The sequence below is a fragment of the Capsicum annuum genome, chromosome 4 (assembly GCF_002878395.1).
Source record: "Capsicum annuum cultivar UCD-10X-F1 chromosome 4, UCD10Xv1.1, whole genome shotgun sequence".
Taxonomy (NCBI): Eukaryota; Viridiplantae; Streptophyta; class Magnoliopsida; order Solanales; family Solanaceae; genus Capsicum; species Capsicum annuum.
Window position 1 is genome coordinate 164,668,474 of NC_061114.1, and position 18,441 is coordinate 164,686,914.

General features: G+C 27.5%; 1 protein-coding gene across 3 annotated transcripts; it reads left to right on the forward strand.

The window, feature by feature from the left end:
- Positions 1–15,983: 15,983 nt before the first annotated feature.
- Positions 15,984–17,245, forward strand: LOC107854437 (probable calcium-binding protein CML44). 3 transcript variants are annotated; one of them, XM_016699452.2, is made up of 2 exons: positions 15,984–16,389; positions 16,611–17,245. In XM_016699452.2, the coding sequence occupies exons 1-2, from the start codon at positions 16,322–16,324 to the stop codon at positions 17,065–17,067; spliced, it is 525 nt and encodes a 174-aa protein (XP_016554938.1). In that variant the 5' UTR covers positions 15,984–16,321; the 3' UTR covers positions 17,068–17,245. The 3 variants fall into 3 exon arrangements, with proteins under 3 accessions (XP_016554938.1, XP_016554939.1, XP_016554937.1); XM_016699453.2 differs by having other exon boundaries at positions 15,989–16,389; positions 16,574–17,245; XM_016699451.2 differs by having other exon boundaries at positions 15,991–16,389; positions 16,578–17,245.
- The last annotated feature ends 1,196 nt before the right edge of the window (positions 17,246–18,441 follow it).

The following is an 18,441-nucleotide window of genomic DNA, read 5'->3' on the forward strand; positions in this document are numbered from 1 at the left end:
AGATGAAATTTTGATTGCACCATTGAGTCTGAAATATCAAATTTGATAGGGTATTGTAGTTCGTTTGCATTTATGAAATTTCAAATGAATTTGGAAGGGTCCGTGGAGACTTGAAATTTTTCAAGTCTCAGTTGGTGCATCCGCTAAAGCGGCAATTGGGTCGCTTTAACGAAAGTGACTTAAGCGGCTAGTCGGTCGCTTAATTAGCCAGTCAGTCTCTTAAATAACTAGGCTTACCAACTGGGGGCCACTAAAGTAAAGTCCATTCCGCTTAAGTGAAGGATGCTTAAGTAGTTGTTTATCTGCTTAAGCAGAGAGTGCAGGTCAACTGGTAGTTCTTAAGTAATACCTGTCCACTTTAGTGGTGACCGCTTAAGCAGTCAAGTGTCTACTTAAGTGGCACTTAGAGACCATTAAGTCTCCCACCTATCCAATTTTCTTCCTATTTTTGCACAAATTCAAGAGCTTGGAGCCCTAAAGAGTGTGAAAAATTAGGTGAGAATTTATTAAGAGATTTTGGGGTAGTTATGAACTCGGATTTCTTATTTATTCATCAAAATCTTAGTAAGTTTTCATTTAATTCATGGTTAATTCCTCAATTTATTTTTAAAATTTTTAGTTTATTGTTGGATTGATTTTAGCACCAATTAAGCTCGAAATTTACTCATCCTTGAGGATAAATGTTCCTTGAGCATTCAGGTTTGCCCTCTCACCTTGACTTAGTTTATTCATCTCGCATTTTTATTATATTTCTGTTATGATTTAGCTCAATCGGTCAATGATACCTACTGAGTATCCATGTCTTTGATATCCTTATTATATTTTTGTGCCTTTTTGGTACAGATCCAAGTACTAGTTACTGTCGTTGATGCTACAATCGTGCAAGCCATAGTTTGGAGATAGAGTGGGCTTTCAAAGCCGAAGTTGGCCTTTTCTCCATCTTTTGCATTTTGCTTAGTCTTTTTATTTTTGAGACTGATGTATATTTGACTATGATAGTACTCATATTTTTTTGGTATTAGTGGCTCTTGTACCAACACTACTAGGTCGTGGGATATTATCATTTCTCTTATTTATCTTTTGTTTTAATATTATTGTATGATTTATCTCTTGTAAGCCTTTTACTTGAATATTTGAGACATTTATGACATTTTCCACCAAATTAGCACAATACTCATAGCTTCGAGCTATAGTTTGGCTTACCTACTGGTAGGATAAAGTAGGTGCCATCATGACTCGAAAATCAGATTATGAAAATCTTACAATTATGGTCTGTTTGGTTGTTTTCATGTTATGGCGCACTCACAAAGGTAAACACATCACCACTAGTGAAGTTTGTCTTATCTAAATCAGAAATCCAATTAGTATCACTGTTTCCTTCAAGTACAATTGGAAATCCACTGTATTTAATATCATAATTCGTGGAACCTTCCAAATATTTCAATAGTCTTATCAATCCATTCCAGTGATCATTATTAGGATTATGAGTATAACTACTCAATCTACACACAAAAAAAGTTATATCAAGTCTAGTAAAATTCATCAAATGTATTAGACTGTCAATCATTTGAGCATATCTATTTTGAGAAATAGCTTATACATGATTCTTTTCAAATCACAATTAGCATCAAAAGGGGTGCTCGCAAGTACCACATCAAAATTTTTAACTTTTTTAAGAATCTTTTCTACATAATGTCCTTGAGTTAAAACCAAATCATCATGATCTCTGATTATCTTCATGTCCAAAATAATACTTGTTTCTCCCATGTCTTTCATGTCAAAATTAGAAGATAAAAAGTTTTTGTCTCATATATTATATCAAGAATAAAATCAAAAATACGCATGCCATCCACATAAAGACATATAATAACACAATGATCGTTAACAAGCTTTGTATAAACACATTTATCTACTTCAATGCATGTGAACTCATTGCTTAATTAAACATGATCAAATTTCTCATTTAATTGTTCAGGAGGTTTGTTTCAAATCATATAAAAACTTATTAAATTTACAAACTTTATCTATTTGTGATTCTAATTTTAATATTTCATCTTTTTGTATATTTATTGAATTTTTACTAACTCCGGCAAATATATTATAATGTAGTCTTTCTATTCTTATTTTTAATTCTTTACGTTTTTCGAAAATAATTTGTTTTAATTCTTTGTATTTCTGCACTTTATTCATTTAAACCTTATTTATAATATCATGGTAGGTATCTAAATCTAATTTTATGATAATTAGGTGGTATGTGTCTCATTCTTCTAGATTTTAAATGGATTATTAATTTTGTTAGAGTTATTAGAATTTACCTATATGTTAGAGTTATTAGAATTTACCTCTAATGAATCTATTTTATATGCTAGTTAATCGCCTATATCCGCACCCCCTACAAATGGTATCAGAGCCCAGTTATTCAAAAAATACGGAAGTGAGATATATATTTGAGTTATTAGAATTTACCTATATGTTAGAGTTATTAGAATTTACCTATAAATTATTAAATTAATTATGAGAAGACCATTTAAAAATAGAGAAGCTTTTAGAAAAATTAAAGAATCTTTAATTAGTAATCATTCAGAATATATAAGTCTAAATAAAACAAAAGAAAACCCACAAAGATTAACCTACTTAATTACATTAATATCTAGTATTGAATCAAAATTAATAATCCATTTAAAATCTAGAAGAATGAGACACATACCAACTAATTATGATAAAATTAGATTTAGATACCTACCAAGATATTATAAATAAGGTTTAAATGAATAAAGTGCAGAAATACAAAGAATTAAAACAAATTATTTCCGAAAAACGTAAAGAATTAAAAATAAGAATAGAAAGACTACATTATAATATATTTGCCGGAGTTAGTAAAAATTCAATAAATACACAAAAAGATGAAATATCAAAATTAGAATCACAAATAGATAGTTTAGAATATATATATCAACATGAACTATTCACAATAAAATGAACAAAGAAGAATTTATAATAGATGAAAAAATATATGAAAACCACGAAGGATTAAAAATAAAAATAGTATTTTCTAATCTAGGAAGAAGATATAAGAAAATAGGTGAACATTTATATCTAATGTTAGAAAAAGAAGAATTAAAATTAGAAGATAAATTGACAGCAATGGTAAGAATAGAAAAAGAAAATGAAGAAATAGATAGGAAAAAGGAAATAGAAAAAATAAAACAACAAACTACAGAAGAAATACGAAAAATAGAAGAAACTAAAAATAGTAGGATTGCTGAATTAGAAAAAGAACTACAAATGTTAAAAGACCTGTATGAACAAAGACAAAAAGAAAAAGAAGAAAAAGATAGAGAACGAAAATTACTGAACGAGATAAATCAATTTAAGGAAAAATTGGAAATAAAAAACAAAGAATTAGAAATAAATAACATAGATGTTGAAGAGACAGATAATTATGATTCAGAAGATAGTGAAACATATACAGAAATATTAACAAATACAAAAAATTTAGAAATCAATGAAAAACAAAAAGAAATTAATGAGGAAAACTTAGAAAGTACCCACACAGAAATAAATACTCTTGATAAAAAAGAAGATGAAAATATAATACCTAAAACAACAGAAATAAGAAAACCTATATATTATAAGAATAAGTTTGAAAGATATAATCTAAAGAATGAATATGACAAATGGACACCAAAACAAATAGTCAATAAAAATTATAACTTTTTAGACCTAGACTGTGCAAGAGATACAGAAAAAACAATACAATTATGGATAGGATATATGACAAAACAATTATTAGATAATAATATAAACATAACAGATGCACCGGAATATATTGAAAGAACACTAATAGGATCAGTAAAACTATGGTTTTCAAATTTAACTGAAAATAGCAAGAAAGTATTAAGGACTAATAAACCTATAGAAGGAACATCATCGACAACAACTAAACTAATACCTATAGAACTATTAAAAAAATATGAAACAGCTATAAAAGATGAATTTGGTAGTACGATAACAATAGAAGAAGAACAAGATGAAGAAAAATATACAAATAGAAATTTAATGTTAAAATTAGCAATATGTAATATGTGTTATATAGATGAATATACTTGCGCATTTAAAGAATATTATTATAAAGGAGCATATAGTATAGAAGAAAGTAAAGAGATAAGAAAATTATATTTTAATAAATTACCCGAGCCATTTAGTTCAAAAATAATAAAAAGTTGGGAAGAAGCAAAAATAGTAGATACGCTAGGAGCAAGAATAAAATTTTTACAACAATGGTATAAAAACTTATGTGAAAAATATAGAGAAGAATTAAAAATGGAAAAAACCTTAATAAGAAATTTAGCATGTTGCAAAAATAAAATAGCACCCCAATTTGGATGTGAAGAAAGATATTATAAGAAAAGAAAAAGACATAAGAAATATAAGAAATATAAAAAATCAAAATATAAATATAAGAAACCGAGAAAAAGATATTATGTAAAAAATTATAAATACAAAAGACCATATAGAAAGAAGAAATCCATAAAAGAATGTACTTGTTATAATTGTGGAAAGTTAGGACATTTAGCTAGAGATTATAAATTACCTAAAAATCCAAAAAATAAACAAATATCAGAAATAAAAATAGATAATACAGAATATATGCAGATAGATTATATAGATTATGAATTAGAAAGTGAGGATAGTATATATGAAATTTCAGAAAACGAAACAGATAATGAAATAGATAATGAAATAGATAGTGAAATAGATGAATCAAATGACTGAAGAAGATATAAAAATAATAACAAAGGAAGAATATTTAAATGATGAAGGAACGGAACAAAAAATAATATTTGACAGTAACATATTTGATGAAATAAAAGGAAAAGAATTAGATTTAAGTGTAGAAAAAATATTTAAAATACCAACAATAAAAAATATTTTTACTAGGAAAAAGGACGAATATTATGTAGTATGTCAAAAAGAACATGTAATAGACTGCACATATGCAAAAGGCAAAGCTAGTATACCACTAGTAACAAAAAGAATAATTAATAAAGAGATAAATGATATAAAAAGTAAAGGAGATCCAATAAAATATGTACACCTAGGAGGTACAGAGATATTAATAAAAGCATGTTTTAGAGAAGGAATAGATACACCAATAGAATTATATTTAGCAGATGATAGAATTATAAAACCTATAGAAAAAAGTATAATAACTACCGTAAAAGGAAATTTAATATACCAAAAATTTAAATTTATAATAAGTGCAAATTATTCAGTAGCGGTAACAGATAAAAATATAGATAAATCACTCGTATTATATTGGAAAATATCAGGAATAGAATTAACCCCAGGAAGTAAAATATTTACAGCAAGATGCAAAAATCTATATGTATTAACAACAAAACATAAAATAACAGGAAAAAATAAGATTAACAAAATACAAATAGAAAGCCCATTCGAACAAATTGTAAAAATAATAGATTATAATGATTATAGCTATAGAGACATAGATATAGAAGAAAATTTAGAAATAGTAAATGATAGAATAAGTACAATGAAAAGAATAGCTGATGAAAAACCAGAATCATCAAGCTCATAAAAAAGAACAAGTTATGAAACAAATTCAATAAGTAATTTAAACCAATATTACATAACAGGAAAAATAAATGAAAAAGAATATCTAATACTTTTGAATGCAGGACAAGAAGAAAATTATATAGCAAAATATCTAGTAAAAAATGAAGAAATAAAAACTGATAATGATATGTGCTCAGATCTACCAAGAAGTTTAATAAATAGTAAAAATATAGCAGAAAAAGAAATAATAATAGGAGTTAGAAAAATAAAAATAGAATTTGAAATAAAGGAAGAAATGCAAAAAGCAGATATAATATTAGGAATAAAATGGTTAGAACAAGTAAAACCATATAATATAGAACATACACAATTAACCTTAACATATAACAAAGAAAAGTTATTCTTAAGAAGAGCCTTAACATTAAATGAAAATATATGTATTAATGAAGATAGTAGTAGAAGGATATTACAGTAAATATTATACGCCTATGATAGATACAGGAGCAGAAGCTAATTTATTTAGATATAATTGCTTACCAAAAAGTAAATGGAATAAATTAAAAACACCAATAATAGTTAAAGGATTTAATAATGAAGGAAGTTTAATTACTTATAAAGCTAGGAATGTAAAAATACAAGTATGGGATAAGATATTAACAATAGAAGAAATTTATAATTATGAACTAACATCAAAAGATATACTTTTAGGAATGCCGTTCTTAGATAAATTATACCCACATATAATAACTAGAACAGACTGGTGGTTTACAACACCATGTAAACAGAAAGTAAGAGCAAAAAGAGTCAATAATAAAATAAGAAAGAAAATTGATTGGATAAAAGGAAGTGAAAAAATTACACAAAAGTTAGAAAATATAAAAAATACTGAAGATACAATAGAACTAGTAGTATTTGCGATAAATAAAACAGAAATAACTATATTTTCAATAAATAAAATAGAAATAATTAAGAAAAAAATTAGAACAATTATATAGTGAAGATCCATTAAAAGGATGGGCAAAACATAAAACTACTATAAAAATTGAATTAATAGATAAAAATAGCATAATAACCCAAAAACCATTAACATATAATTTTGACGATTTAAAAGAATTTAAAATGCATATAGATGAATTATTAGAAAAACAATATATACAAAAAAGTAATAGTAAACATAATAGTCCAGCATTTATAGCAAATAAACATAGTGAACAAAAAAGAGGAAAAAGTAGGATGGTTATTGACTATAGAAATTTAAATGCAAAAACTATAACATATAATTATCCAATACCAAATAAGATATTAAAAATAAGGCAAATACAAGGATATAATTATTTTAGCAAATTCGATTGTAAATCAGGATTTTACCATCTAAAGTTAGAAGAAGAATCTAGAGAATTAACCGCATTTACGGTGCCACAAAGATTTTATGAATGGAACGTATTACCATTTGGATATAAAAATGCACCAGGTAGATATCAACATTTTATGGATAGTTATTTTAAACAATTATCTAACTGTATAGTATACATAGATGATATATTATTATATACAAAAACTAAAGAAGAACATTTAAAATTATTAGAACAGTTTACAGATATAATAGAAAAATCGGAAATAAGTCTAAGCGAAAAGAAAGCTGAAATTATGAAAAACCAGATAGAATTTTTAGGAATACAAATAGATAAAAGTGGAGTAAAAATGCAACAACATATAGTACAAAAAATAATAAATTCGAAAGAAGAATTAGATACAAAAAAGAAATTACAATCATTTTTAGGATTAGTAAACCAAGTAAGAGAATATATTTCAAAATTAGCAGAAACTTTAAAACCACTACAGAAAAAATTAAAAAAGGATGTAGAATATAACTATAATGAAGAAGATAAAAAACAAGTTCAAAAAATAAAATTACTTTGTAAAGAATTACCAAAATTACAATTTCTAGATGAAAATAGAAAATTTATATATATAGTAGAAGCAGATGCTAGTGAATATAGTTACGGAGGAGTACTTAAATATCGATATGAAGCAGAAAAAATAGAACACCATTGTAGATACTACTCAGGTACGTTCAATGAGACAGAAATAAAATGGGAAATAAATAGGAAAGAATTATGTTCATTATATAAATGTTTGTTAGCATTTGAGCCATATATTGTGTATAACAAATTTATTGTACGACAGGTACGCTGGTGGTTAACAAAGAAAATACAAAATTCAGTTACAACAAAAGAGATTCGAAGACTAGTCTTGAATATATTAAATTTCACATTTATAATTGAAGTGATCAGTACTAACAAAAATGTTATTGCAGATTACATATCAAGACAAAGCTACACATACTGAAATAATAGAAGAAGATACTCTAGAAAAAATACTTAATACCCTAACTATGCTTTCAATGAAAGTAGACAGTATGGGTAATGAGATAGAAAAGCTAAAGACTAATGAAGATAAACTGAAGTCTATAGCTACAAATCAGCTAACTCAGCAGTGTGCAGAGCTATGTCGATCGGAAGACATTAAAATTCTAGAGCTAGAAAGAGACGTTGGGACACTCCATAAAACCCATAACATTTATCAATCTACTTCTGCAGGTACAAGCAAAGGAGTTAATCGACCAAGATACCAGAATATGAATATGAATAAAATATTTGAAAAACTATTTACACCAAAAACACAAAAAGACCACTTGTTCATACCCCCACAAGTTACTACATACCGAGATAGCCTAAACCAAGATAAAAAAGGTTTACAACTACACAGCCCAGAAATACATAGAAAATATCTACAGAGTACAAACTTTTCTAAACCATAACCCCAGAACTACAAACATCAAAGAACCAAACACCAACTATATAACCCAAAAATTACAAGGATATAACAAACTAATTGCACTACTCAAAACCAACCCAAGCCTAGTAAAAACTTGTTTTGACTATGGACTATTAAACACCATATACACCCAAAACGGAGAAGAATTAACAGTTATGTAAGAATTACACAAGATATTCACCACCTACAAAAGGATAACGAAAGGAAATCTATTTTACATAAAGTGTTATACTGCACCAGCAGAGATACTATATGACGAAATAAAACCAGTTATACAAGTTGTAAAAATAGGACTAACTAGAGATATGATCATACCAGAAGATATTACACAGCAACCGGAGATACCCAGAATTGAGGTACCCGACTTCTACGCAAATAAATGACTTATTGAACTAGCTACGATTATCCAAGAATTGACAAATAATTATACTAATGGAAACCCAATATGGAGCTATTATTCGAGAGATCATCAAATGATTTACTCTAATTCAAAAGAGCTACGACAAGCAGATATGGAAGATGTCAGACAATGGATAATGACATTACTTAACCCAGAAAAACAATCTACCGCAAGAGCAATTAAAAAAGGATTTATTTTAGATGGACTACTGACAAGATATTGTAAAATAATCGGACACAAATATCCAGATCACCAATGTTCAAGATGTAATGGAGAAGATAACATTATTCCAGAAGTACATCTAGAATAAAAGAAGACAAAATGCCAGTTGGAAAGATAAGATAAGAAGAAATAATGGAGGTATAGCAGATACGATAACATCAACGGAAGATAAGATATTGGATCATTTATGAAGCATTGTATAGATTTTTACATAAAATTGTTAAGATTGTAAATTATGTAGACTTATAGCCTTGGACTTTTTTCTTTAGCCTTTAAAGGCTATGTATAGACTTTTTAGGATTAGGTAACCTATAGTAGCCTTTTTGACTTATAGGATAGCATTTAAAAAATGTGTAAAGATGCTTGTAAAGTTTTTTTTTCGTTCTATAAAGGAAGACAACTGAAGGCATTGCAAAGCAAGCCTTCATGCGTTGAAGCAAATACTCTCTCCATTCCACAACAAATATTTTACTCAGTTAATTAAAAAACAGACATATTTCAATGGAAAAAGCTATGGAGGAACAAACTTCAGAAATATCAAAACTACCCGAATAGGTATATTTATTTATGATTATGAATAGCTAAATTCATAATTTCCAACAATCATGATATGATAAAATAGATTCATAGTAGTTACTTTATAGTAGAATTATTCGAGGAATAATATGTTAAGAAGTTTATTAACAAAGTGAAAACGGAGAAAAATCCCTAAGAACTATGTCATCCTAAAGGTGAAACCAATGAGGCAAGAAGCCGTGGTGGGGAGTAACCAGAGTAGAGGCGCTGTTTAAGGGAAAAGTATCCAAATTACCATGCTAATAGTGACCGAAGAACATGTTATTTAAGAATAATCTAGTATATAGTAATCGAAGATGGCCATATTTTGTTATGTACATGGTTGAAGGGAATATTTTGAAAAAAAAGCAATTTTATGAAAATGAATAATTATTTATCTGATGTGATGGTAGATAAATTTAAAAAACTTATTTTGTATGCACTTAAAGATATAAAAGTAATAGATATAAGAAAAATCATATTAGAAAAAGCATTTGGTAAATATTACATGACTAGAGTAAATTATATACCATACCTACCTAACTACTCTTACAAATACTTACCATGATAAAGTACATAGGATCTTTAGAAAAAGATATGAGAAACATACAGTTACTAGAAAAATAGATGAAAATAAATATAGACAAATACATGGAAAATAAAGATATAAAATACATAGAATTTCTTAATAAAAATATGCAAGAACTACTAAGGCTAAAACAAACAACTATAAATTATTATAATAAAATCAATTTTAAAAGATAGATCATCTAGATTATCTTAAAGTTTTAATCTTATATATACTTAAAGATATAGAAATAATAGATATTAAGAAAATAATATTAGAAAAAGTAATAGACTATGAAATTGAAATCATAAATTGGCTAGAACAGTTATACGAAGAAATTTACCCAGAAGGATATTATACAGATTAAGAGATGTTAGAATATATTAGAAAAACTAGAGAAAATCAAGATAATCTAAATAATGAAATTAATTATAGAAACCGAATTAAGAAAATAATGGAAAATCTAAAAGAAAAATTAATATGGATAGAAGAAACCTTAGAAAATTTAGAAAAAAGTACATGTGATAGTTTATATAATTTTAAAAACTCACTACGAAAAGAACAATACAAGATAATAAATAACATTGAAAATCTAGAATTAGATATACATTACAGTATAGTTAGGATAAATTATTATACAGAAATTTGTAACTCTGCAATTACTACAGGATAAAATAATAAACCAAATAAATTAATGAATATATCTTACGAAAAGAATAAATCATTAAAAGATATTGAAACAAAATTTAAGAAATATCCACGCACAAAGAAAAATAGATTCATTAGATATATAATAAATCTATTTTATATTCTAGTTAATCGACTATATCCGCACCCCCCTACAAATGCCTACTACTACACAATCTTCAAGTTGCTCCATATAAATTTCCTCCTCTAAATCACCATTTAAAATGACAGATTTGATAACCATTTGGTGAATAAGCAATTTATGAATAGATGTCAAAGTAAATAAAATATGAATAGAGAAATTTTTTGCTACTGAAGCATAAGTTTCAAAATAATCAATATTTTATTTTTGAGTAAAACCTTTACAAAAAGTCTAGTTTATACTATCAATGGAACCATTATGATATTTCTTTCTGAAAATTCATTTACAATCAATGGGTTTAGTTTTAGGGGGTAAATCAATTAATTTTCAAGTATTATTTAAAATTAAATTTATTTCAAATTTAGTAGCTTCTTTCCAATGAGGTGCATGAGGAGAAGAAATTGCTTCAGAAAAAGTTAAAGGATCATTATCATTAATATAAATATTAAAAATATTATCAAAGAATTTTTCTATTCTTGGTCTTTTACTTCTCCTCAGTTCCACACTTTCTAAAACATTTTGAAATCTAGAAATACTTTCTTTTTAAAAGCATGAACATGAGAAATATTATCACGTTTTAAAGAAAAAATATTCTCAAGAAATTCAGTATTTTTTGTTTCAACTATAGTATCGAGTTCAAGAACATCACTATTGAGTACAAGAAATCTATATGCAGCACTATTGTTAGCATAACCAATAAACATATAATTAGAAGTTGTGGACTCAATTTTTCTATTCTTAGTGTCAGGCAACATAACTTTGGAAAGGCACCCTACACTTTAAAATATTTCAAGTTAGGGGGATAACCTTTCCACAATTCATAGGAGTTTTTTCAATTTTTTACTTAAGAAATTCTTCTTTGTAAATGACAAGCAGATAAAATAGCTTCACCTAAAAAATTATTAGATGCACAAGAGCTAACAAGCAAATAATTCATCATTTCTTTTAAAGTCTATTTTTTCTTTCAGCTATTCCATTTGATTTGGGTGAGTATGGACGAGTAACTTCATGAATAATTCTTTTTTTTTTTCAAAAAACATTCAATAAAATATATTCAACACCTCTACTAATTCTTACTCTTTTGATCTTCCTATTCAATTGATTGTCTACTTCTGATTTATATAATAAAAATTTATCAAATGCTTCATCTTTATTTCTCAACAAATATACTTTTGTATATCTAGAAAAATCATCAATAAATGTGATATAATATTTTTTACCACCTCTAGTCATGGTTTATTTCAAGTCTCTCAAATCAGTATACACTAAATCTAATAAATTAGATTGTCTAAAAATAGAAGAGTGAGACTTTTTAAACTATTTAGCTTCAGGATAAATTTCACACTTATCAATGCTAGAAAAACTAACATTAGCAAGAAGATCTTGAGAGTGCAGTTTCTTAATATAAGTTAAACTAACATATCCAAGTCTGGCATGCCATGAATTAAAAGTATCAATCAAATAAGTAGAAGTACTAGTATTTTCATTCATAACATTTTGTACAAATAAACCACGACTACAATATACTTTGCCAACAAAATTATTATTTTTTGTTAAAACAACTTTGTTAGATTCAAATAAAATATTCACTCTGGCTTTATCTAATAAACCCACAGAAATCAAATCAGCTTGAATACTATGAACATGTAACACTTTAGTTAAAGTCAAAGTTTTTTTAAATGTGAGTTTACGAACTTTTTCTTTTCCAAGAACTGTAGTAATTTTTGAATCACCAAGATATACAAGTTCTTCTCCTTTATTAACTTTGGTGTAAGAAACAAAATTATTTTTACTGGCACAAATATGCCTAGTATCACAAGAATCTATCACTCAATCACTCACATAAGTCATAATATTCATTTGGAAAATAACCATAGTAACAATATCATATGTTTTACCCAAATTAGTTTTTGGCTTAGCAAGATTGTCTATTTTTTTTCAACTCTTTTTATGAAGATTTTATTAAAGATTTTGAGATTGTAACCAAATTCATTTTCATCAAAGAGCAAAATAATATAATTACATATCTTAGAAACATAATTTCAGAAGCTGAGTAATTTGGCAAAGATAATTATAGTTGAAAATATAACAAGAATGTAACCATCAATACCAAAAGTTCTACCGAAAATAGTTGAAGTAGCTTGGCGGTTGAAGACAGGCACTTTAACTATTTCACCACCGTCGGAGAGTTCGACTTTCATGCATTTTTGTGTAACACGAGTATTATTTTGTTCCGTTCATCTTTATTTATCGATTATATTTGTTTATTATATTCAATGCATTTTTTTAAGATATTACATTTATTATATTTAGAAAGTAATATAGTAAAATTACACCAAAATTACACATGTTATTTATGCTTCTTACTCCCTCCATTTCAATAATAATTAAATTGTTGGAGTATTTTTTAATGTTTAGAATAATTGATTTGTTCACTATTCAACATAAATATTGAAAAAAAAATTCAATATTACCTTCATTAATTAACTTTCTATGGTTGATTTTGAAGGACTTGCTTTATTAATTAACTACCCTACAAAAGGGTAAAAATGAAAAACATATCTAATTTATGTTTTTATTTTTTTCTAAATATGTGTATCGTATTCTAACAATTCAATTATTGTGAAATGAAGGAAGTAATATGTATTTCAAGTTAAGAATGGATAAATATTATTGAATTGAGGGAGTAATTGATTAATTATATAAAAAATTAATTAGAGCCTCTTGTTTTATGGAACTATTTTGTGCTAGAATTACGAGGACAATAAATGATCATGTTGTGTGTTGATACGTCATACAATTATCAACAGCAATGGTGGCACAACGGAAAGGGGCTGCCCCAATCTACCCAGAGGTCGAAGGTTCGACTCTGGGTATGGACAAATACTCTGTTGGGAGTTCTCCCCCCAAATGGGGCCCGAAGCGAGGCGAGTCCGAATATAATCGGACTCCTAAAAAGCAGGTACCGGACACCGGGTGGTTTAAACCAAAAAAGATACGTCATACAATTAGACAACAAATATAGTGTATTAAATTTGTCTAAAGCTGGTTGAAAATTTGCTTATTTACTACTCCCTCCGTTTCATTTTAATTGATCCTCTTTCTAAAAATATTTATTTCAATTTAGTTTCCTTTTTGATGAAATCAAGAATATTTTGTTATGTCTTTCCAATACTACCCTCAACATTAAATGATTAAATAAAGTATATTTACTCAAATTTATATTTTCAAAGCATAATTAATAAGGCTAATTTGATAAAATAAACCCATAATAAATAATTTTTTAAGGAGAGTGTCAAGTGAAAAAAGGCCAATTATTTTGAAACGGAGGAAGTAACTCAATTTAGTTTGACGTATCTAATTTAACTGATACAGAATTAAATTGATATGTAACTTAAAAGTAACTCATGCGAAATTTTATTAATTTATTTTATAAATGTATTACTCCCCTGTTTAAAAAAGAATGATCTCTTTTGACTTGGCACAAAGTTTAAAAAATAAAGAAGACTTTTAAATCTTATGATCTTAAATTAAAATTGTGTCAAATGTACCAAAATGTCCTTTAATCTTCTGGTCCTAAACATGCCATGTGAAAAGTTGAAATTAAAGTACTGTCAAAAGAGAAAAAAAGTCATTCTTTTTTAAACGAATTAAAAAAAAAGATAGATCATTTTTTTTAAACAGAGGGAGCATTCTTTATGTTGGATGCAATAAAGAACTTGTTAATTAAGTACGTTAATAATTATTTAAAAAATTAAAATTTAATAAGAAAATTTAGTAAGAATTAGACAAATTAAGTTATGAACCTCAATCTATCTCATTTTAATCCAATGGATCATTTCAATCCCAATATTTTTTTGACGAATTAATAATTTGCTCTTGTTCCAACTCGTATGAACTCAATTCAATCCGCAACTAAAGTCTCATAGGCCAAACTAGATTAGGATCAGTAATAATGATTTCACTTGTAACTTAGTCAACCCGATCATTCTATTCCCTCTGATAGCCGCAGTCAACCCGATCATTCTATTCTCTCTGATAGCCGCAAACTCTCCTCCCGGAGTTAATCAAAGTTGACTATTTATTCACGCTTTGCACGTTTTTTCTACTACTCCTTCCGTCCATTTTATTCGTTTCAAATTGAGATAACATAACTATTAAAATAATAATAAATAACATAATTATTTTACCATAGTACTCCTATTAAATGATATTTATATTTTAATTTAAAAAAAAAATAATTAATGCAAAGGTTAAAACATGAAAAAAAAATTGTCTTGTCTTAATAAGTAAAATAGGACACCAGATTAAGAAATTTGAGACGGATAAAATAGGACGGAGGGAGTAATATTTTTTTAATTTTCTATTGATCTAATTAATGGGGAAAGAACAGCAATGATATTTTAAATTAAATTATTTCTATGAAAATGATCATAGAATTTAAATTTAACTTTCTAATCATTTCAATTTACTGGTTTGCTTTATACCATTTCTACACACCTTCTATATAGTTTCTATACAAATCTTATACATATAAATTTCTATACGAATATTATACAGTTTTGATATACAGTTTATACAATAACTGTATATTTTTTTTACACATTTTATACAACAATTATATAATTGTCATGCACTTTTTATATATTTTTTATATATATTTTATACATATACATATTTGATAGAACTATACAATTTCTATACATATATCTTATATAGATACATATTCTATTTAACAATTATATCATTTTTATATAATTTAATTATTATTTTTAAACAATTAAAAAAAATAGAATATTTGATCAGTTAAAAAATTTATATAAAAAAAAATTAAAATATTTTTTAAAAAGGCCGAATTGTACAAGTTGAATATTGTATCAGTGTTGTATATAGACTGTATCAATATTGTATATGGACTGTATATTGACTACATAGGTTAAAATGACCCAAATTAGGAATGACTATAAAGCGAAAATAGTATATATCCGACTGACCACTTTTTGAAAAATTTTCAAACTTAGAATACTTATTTTAAAAAGTGTTATAGAGTGTCCTTTTTTCCTAATTAATTGATAAAGTATGTTTAACATGAGTAGTGCACAAATTAAAATATTATTAATTCTAGTTAGTGTGCACCCAATCACTACAAAACGAAGATTTGTTCCGTGGCAATAAGGTTTGGTTCTATTCTATATAAAAGACATTACTAAATTCTTGACTGCATAGAAGAATCTAACCAAACAAGGAGGAAAGGAGAATTCCACTTGGGGAATAAATTCTCCTTTTCCATGTATGTGGATAAAAAGAACAAACCATTGAATTTTATTTCTTCATGATAGTGGTCTTCTTATCGTTATTTCAACCTGGTAGCTTCATTTTAAATTTCCAAGCAAAAGAAATGTAAGTTTCCTTCTACTTTTAATTTGTTCTTCGTAACAACTTGACTTAAGATCTTATATATATGTAACTAAAGCGATCGAGTATTGATTAGACGCGATTATCGTTATTGTTGTTCTTTTTCTTCTTCTTCTTTTTGTTTTAGTTTGCAGTTCTTCGTTTGATAAATGTTTATTTATTTTTTGAGTTAGAATGTCTAAGTTGAACGAAAGCCACATCCATAGGATTTTCGACAAGCTTGATGAAGATGGTGATGGATTGGTGAGTTTAGATGAGCTCAAAGGCCTTCTTGATAAGATAGGAGCTTGCACGGGCCTTGACGAGCTCCAATCTTTGGTAGGTAAAACGAGCCTTGACTTCATCGACTTCTTATTCTTTTACGAGGCTATGCTAAAGAAAAATTATGGAGAAGAGATAAAAGAGGATAGCGATGTTGATAATAAATTGGAAGATGATCTTGTTGAAGCATTCAAGGTGTTTGATTTGAATGGAGATGGTTTTATTTCTTGTGAGGAGCTTCAAAAATTGTTGTCAAGATTAGGATTGTGGGATGAGAAAGAAGGAAGTGATTGCAGAAACATGATCCACATGTATGATACTAACCTTGATGGTGTTCTTGATTTTGAGGAGTTCAAGAACATGATGTTGCTTTCTAATTCTGAGGGTATTCCTAATTTGTAACTAATTATTGACTTTCATTTTTTGAGACTTTCTTGTAAACATTGTTATGACGACTTTTATATGGTTTATTAACTTCATTTCTTGTAATATGCTTAGCATATTCCATGGTAAGCAAGATGTATATTTTGGACAAATGCGATATCTCTTCAAATAAGTAGAATATTAAATACTTCCTATGAATTAGGTATCCAACATAACCGACTTTCAGCAAAATGGCGGGTGATTAAGCTCCCATTCTCTTTGACAAAAATACTTAATAGTTTGTTAGAACAGTGAGCTTTCGAGAAGAAGACTCCATTGGAGAGGAAAGCATGAGAGAGAAAAATGGAGAAGACCAGATTTGACAAATTAAAATTGTAACTTCCATTACTCAACTCAACAACTTCTATATACATGAGTACAAGGAAAAGAAAAAAAAAGAAGGTATCTAGTTGATCCACTAGAGTGACAACTAGATTATTATTAACTAACTCACTAACTAATTATGTACAAATATTTATAATTTAAGACTAACTAAATAATATTGACACATACACACACACCCCTCAAGTTGGAAGAGAGATTCTTCTAGACAACTTGTGTAATACAAATGAATGTTTAGGACCTGTGAGTGCTTTTGTCAGAATATCTGTTAATTGATCAAGAGTTGAAGTGAGATGGAGAGTTACAAGCCTTTGTTGAATCTTGTCTCGAACAAAGTGACAGTCCACCTCTGTGTGTTTTGTTCTTCCATGGAACACTGGGTTTCTTGTAATTTGAATGGCTACCTAACTATCTAACACAAAAAACTTATATAGGTAAAAAAGGGGCTTCTCCTTGTTCATGAAGCGGTCTTTCAAGCAAAACTAACAATCTCACCACCTTCCTTATTGCTCTATACTCTGCTTCCGCTGAAGATAGTGAGGCAGTGGTTTGCTTTTTAGATTTCCTGATAGGACAATCACCCATCATCACTAGTTACCTGCCACTTACTAATCTTCTGAAATCAGGGCACGTTGCCCAATCAGAATCACAGTAAACAGTGAAAGTATAATTTGGTTCTTTGGAAAAAAAGATCCCCATGCTGGGTTTATTCTTCAAATATTTTACTACAAGGAAAACAGTCTTTAGTGAAGTTCTTTAGTTCCTCCAGGAATTGGCTTAAATGTTATACACGATATGCAATGCCCAATCTAGTAGTTGTGAGAAAATTCATCTTTCCTACTAACTTTCTGAAATATGTTGGATCAGATAGTGGGGTTCCTTCATCTGCTCTCAGTTTGGTTGTAGTATCTAGTGGGGAAGCTATTGCACTATAATGGGAACAATCAAACTCTCTTATCAAGTCTTTAGTAAACTTTCTTTATGAAATCAGTGCTCCATCTGTTTTATGTA

Bases quoted from the DNA above. Each gene is read 5' to 3' on its own strand.
- LOC107854437 (XM_016699451.2), top strand. From the start codon at position 16,322: ATGATAGTGGTCTTCTTATCGTTATTTCAACCTGGTAGCTTCATTTTA. The intron at 16,390-16,577 runs GTAAGTTTCCTT...TTTTTGAGTTAG, and splicing joins AATTTCCAAGCAAAAGAAAT to AATGTCTAAGTTGAACGAAA.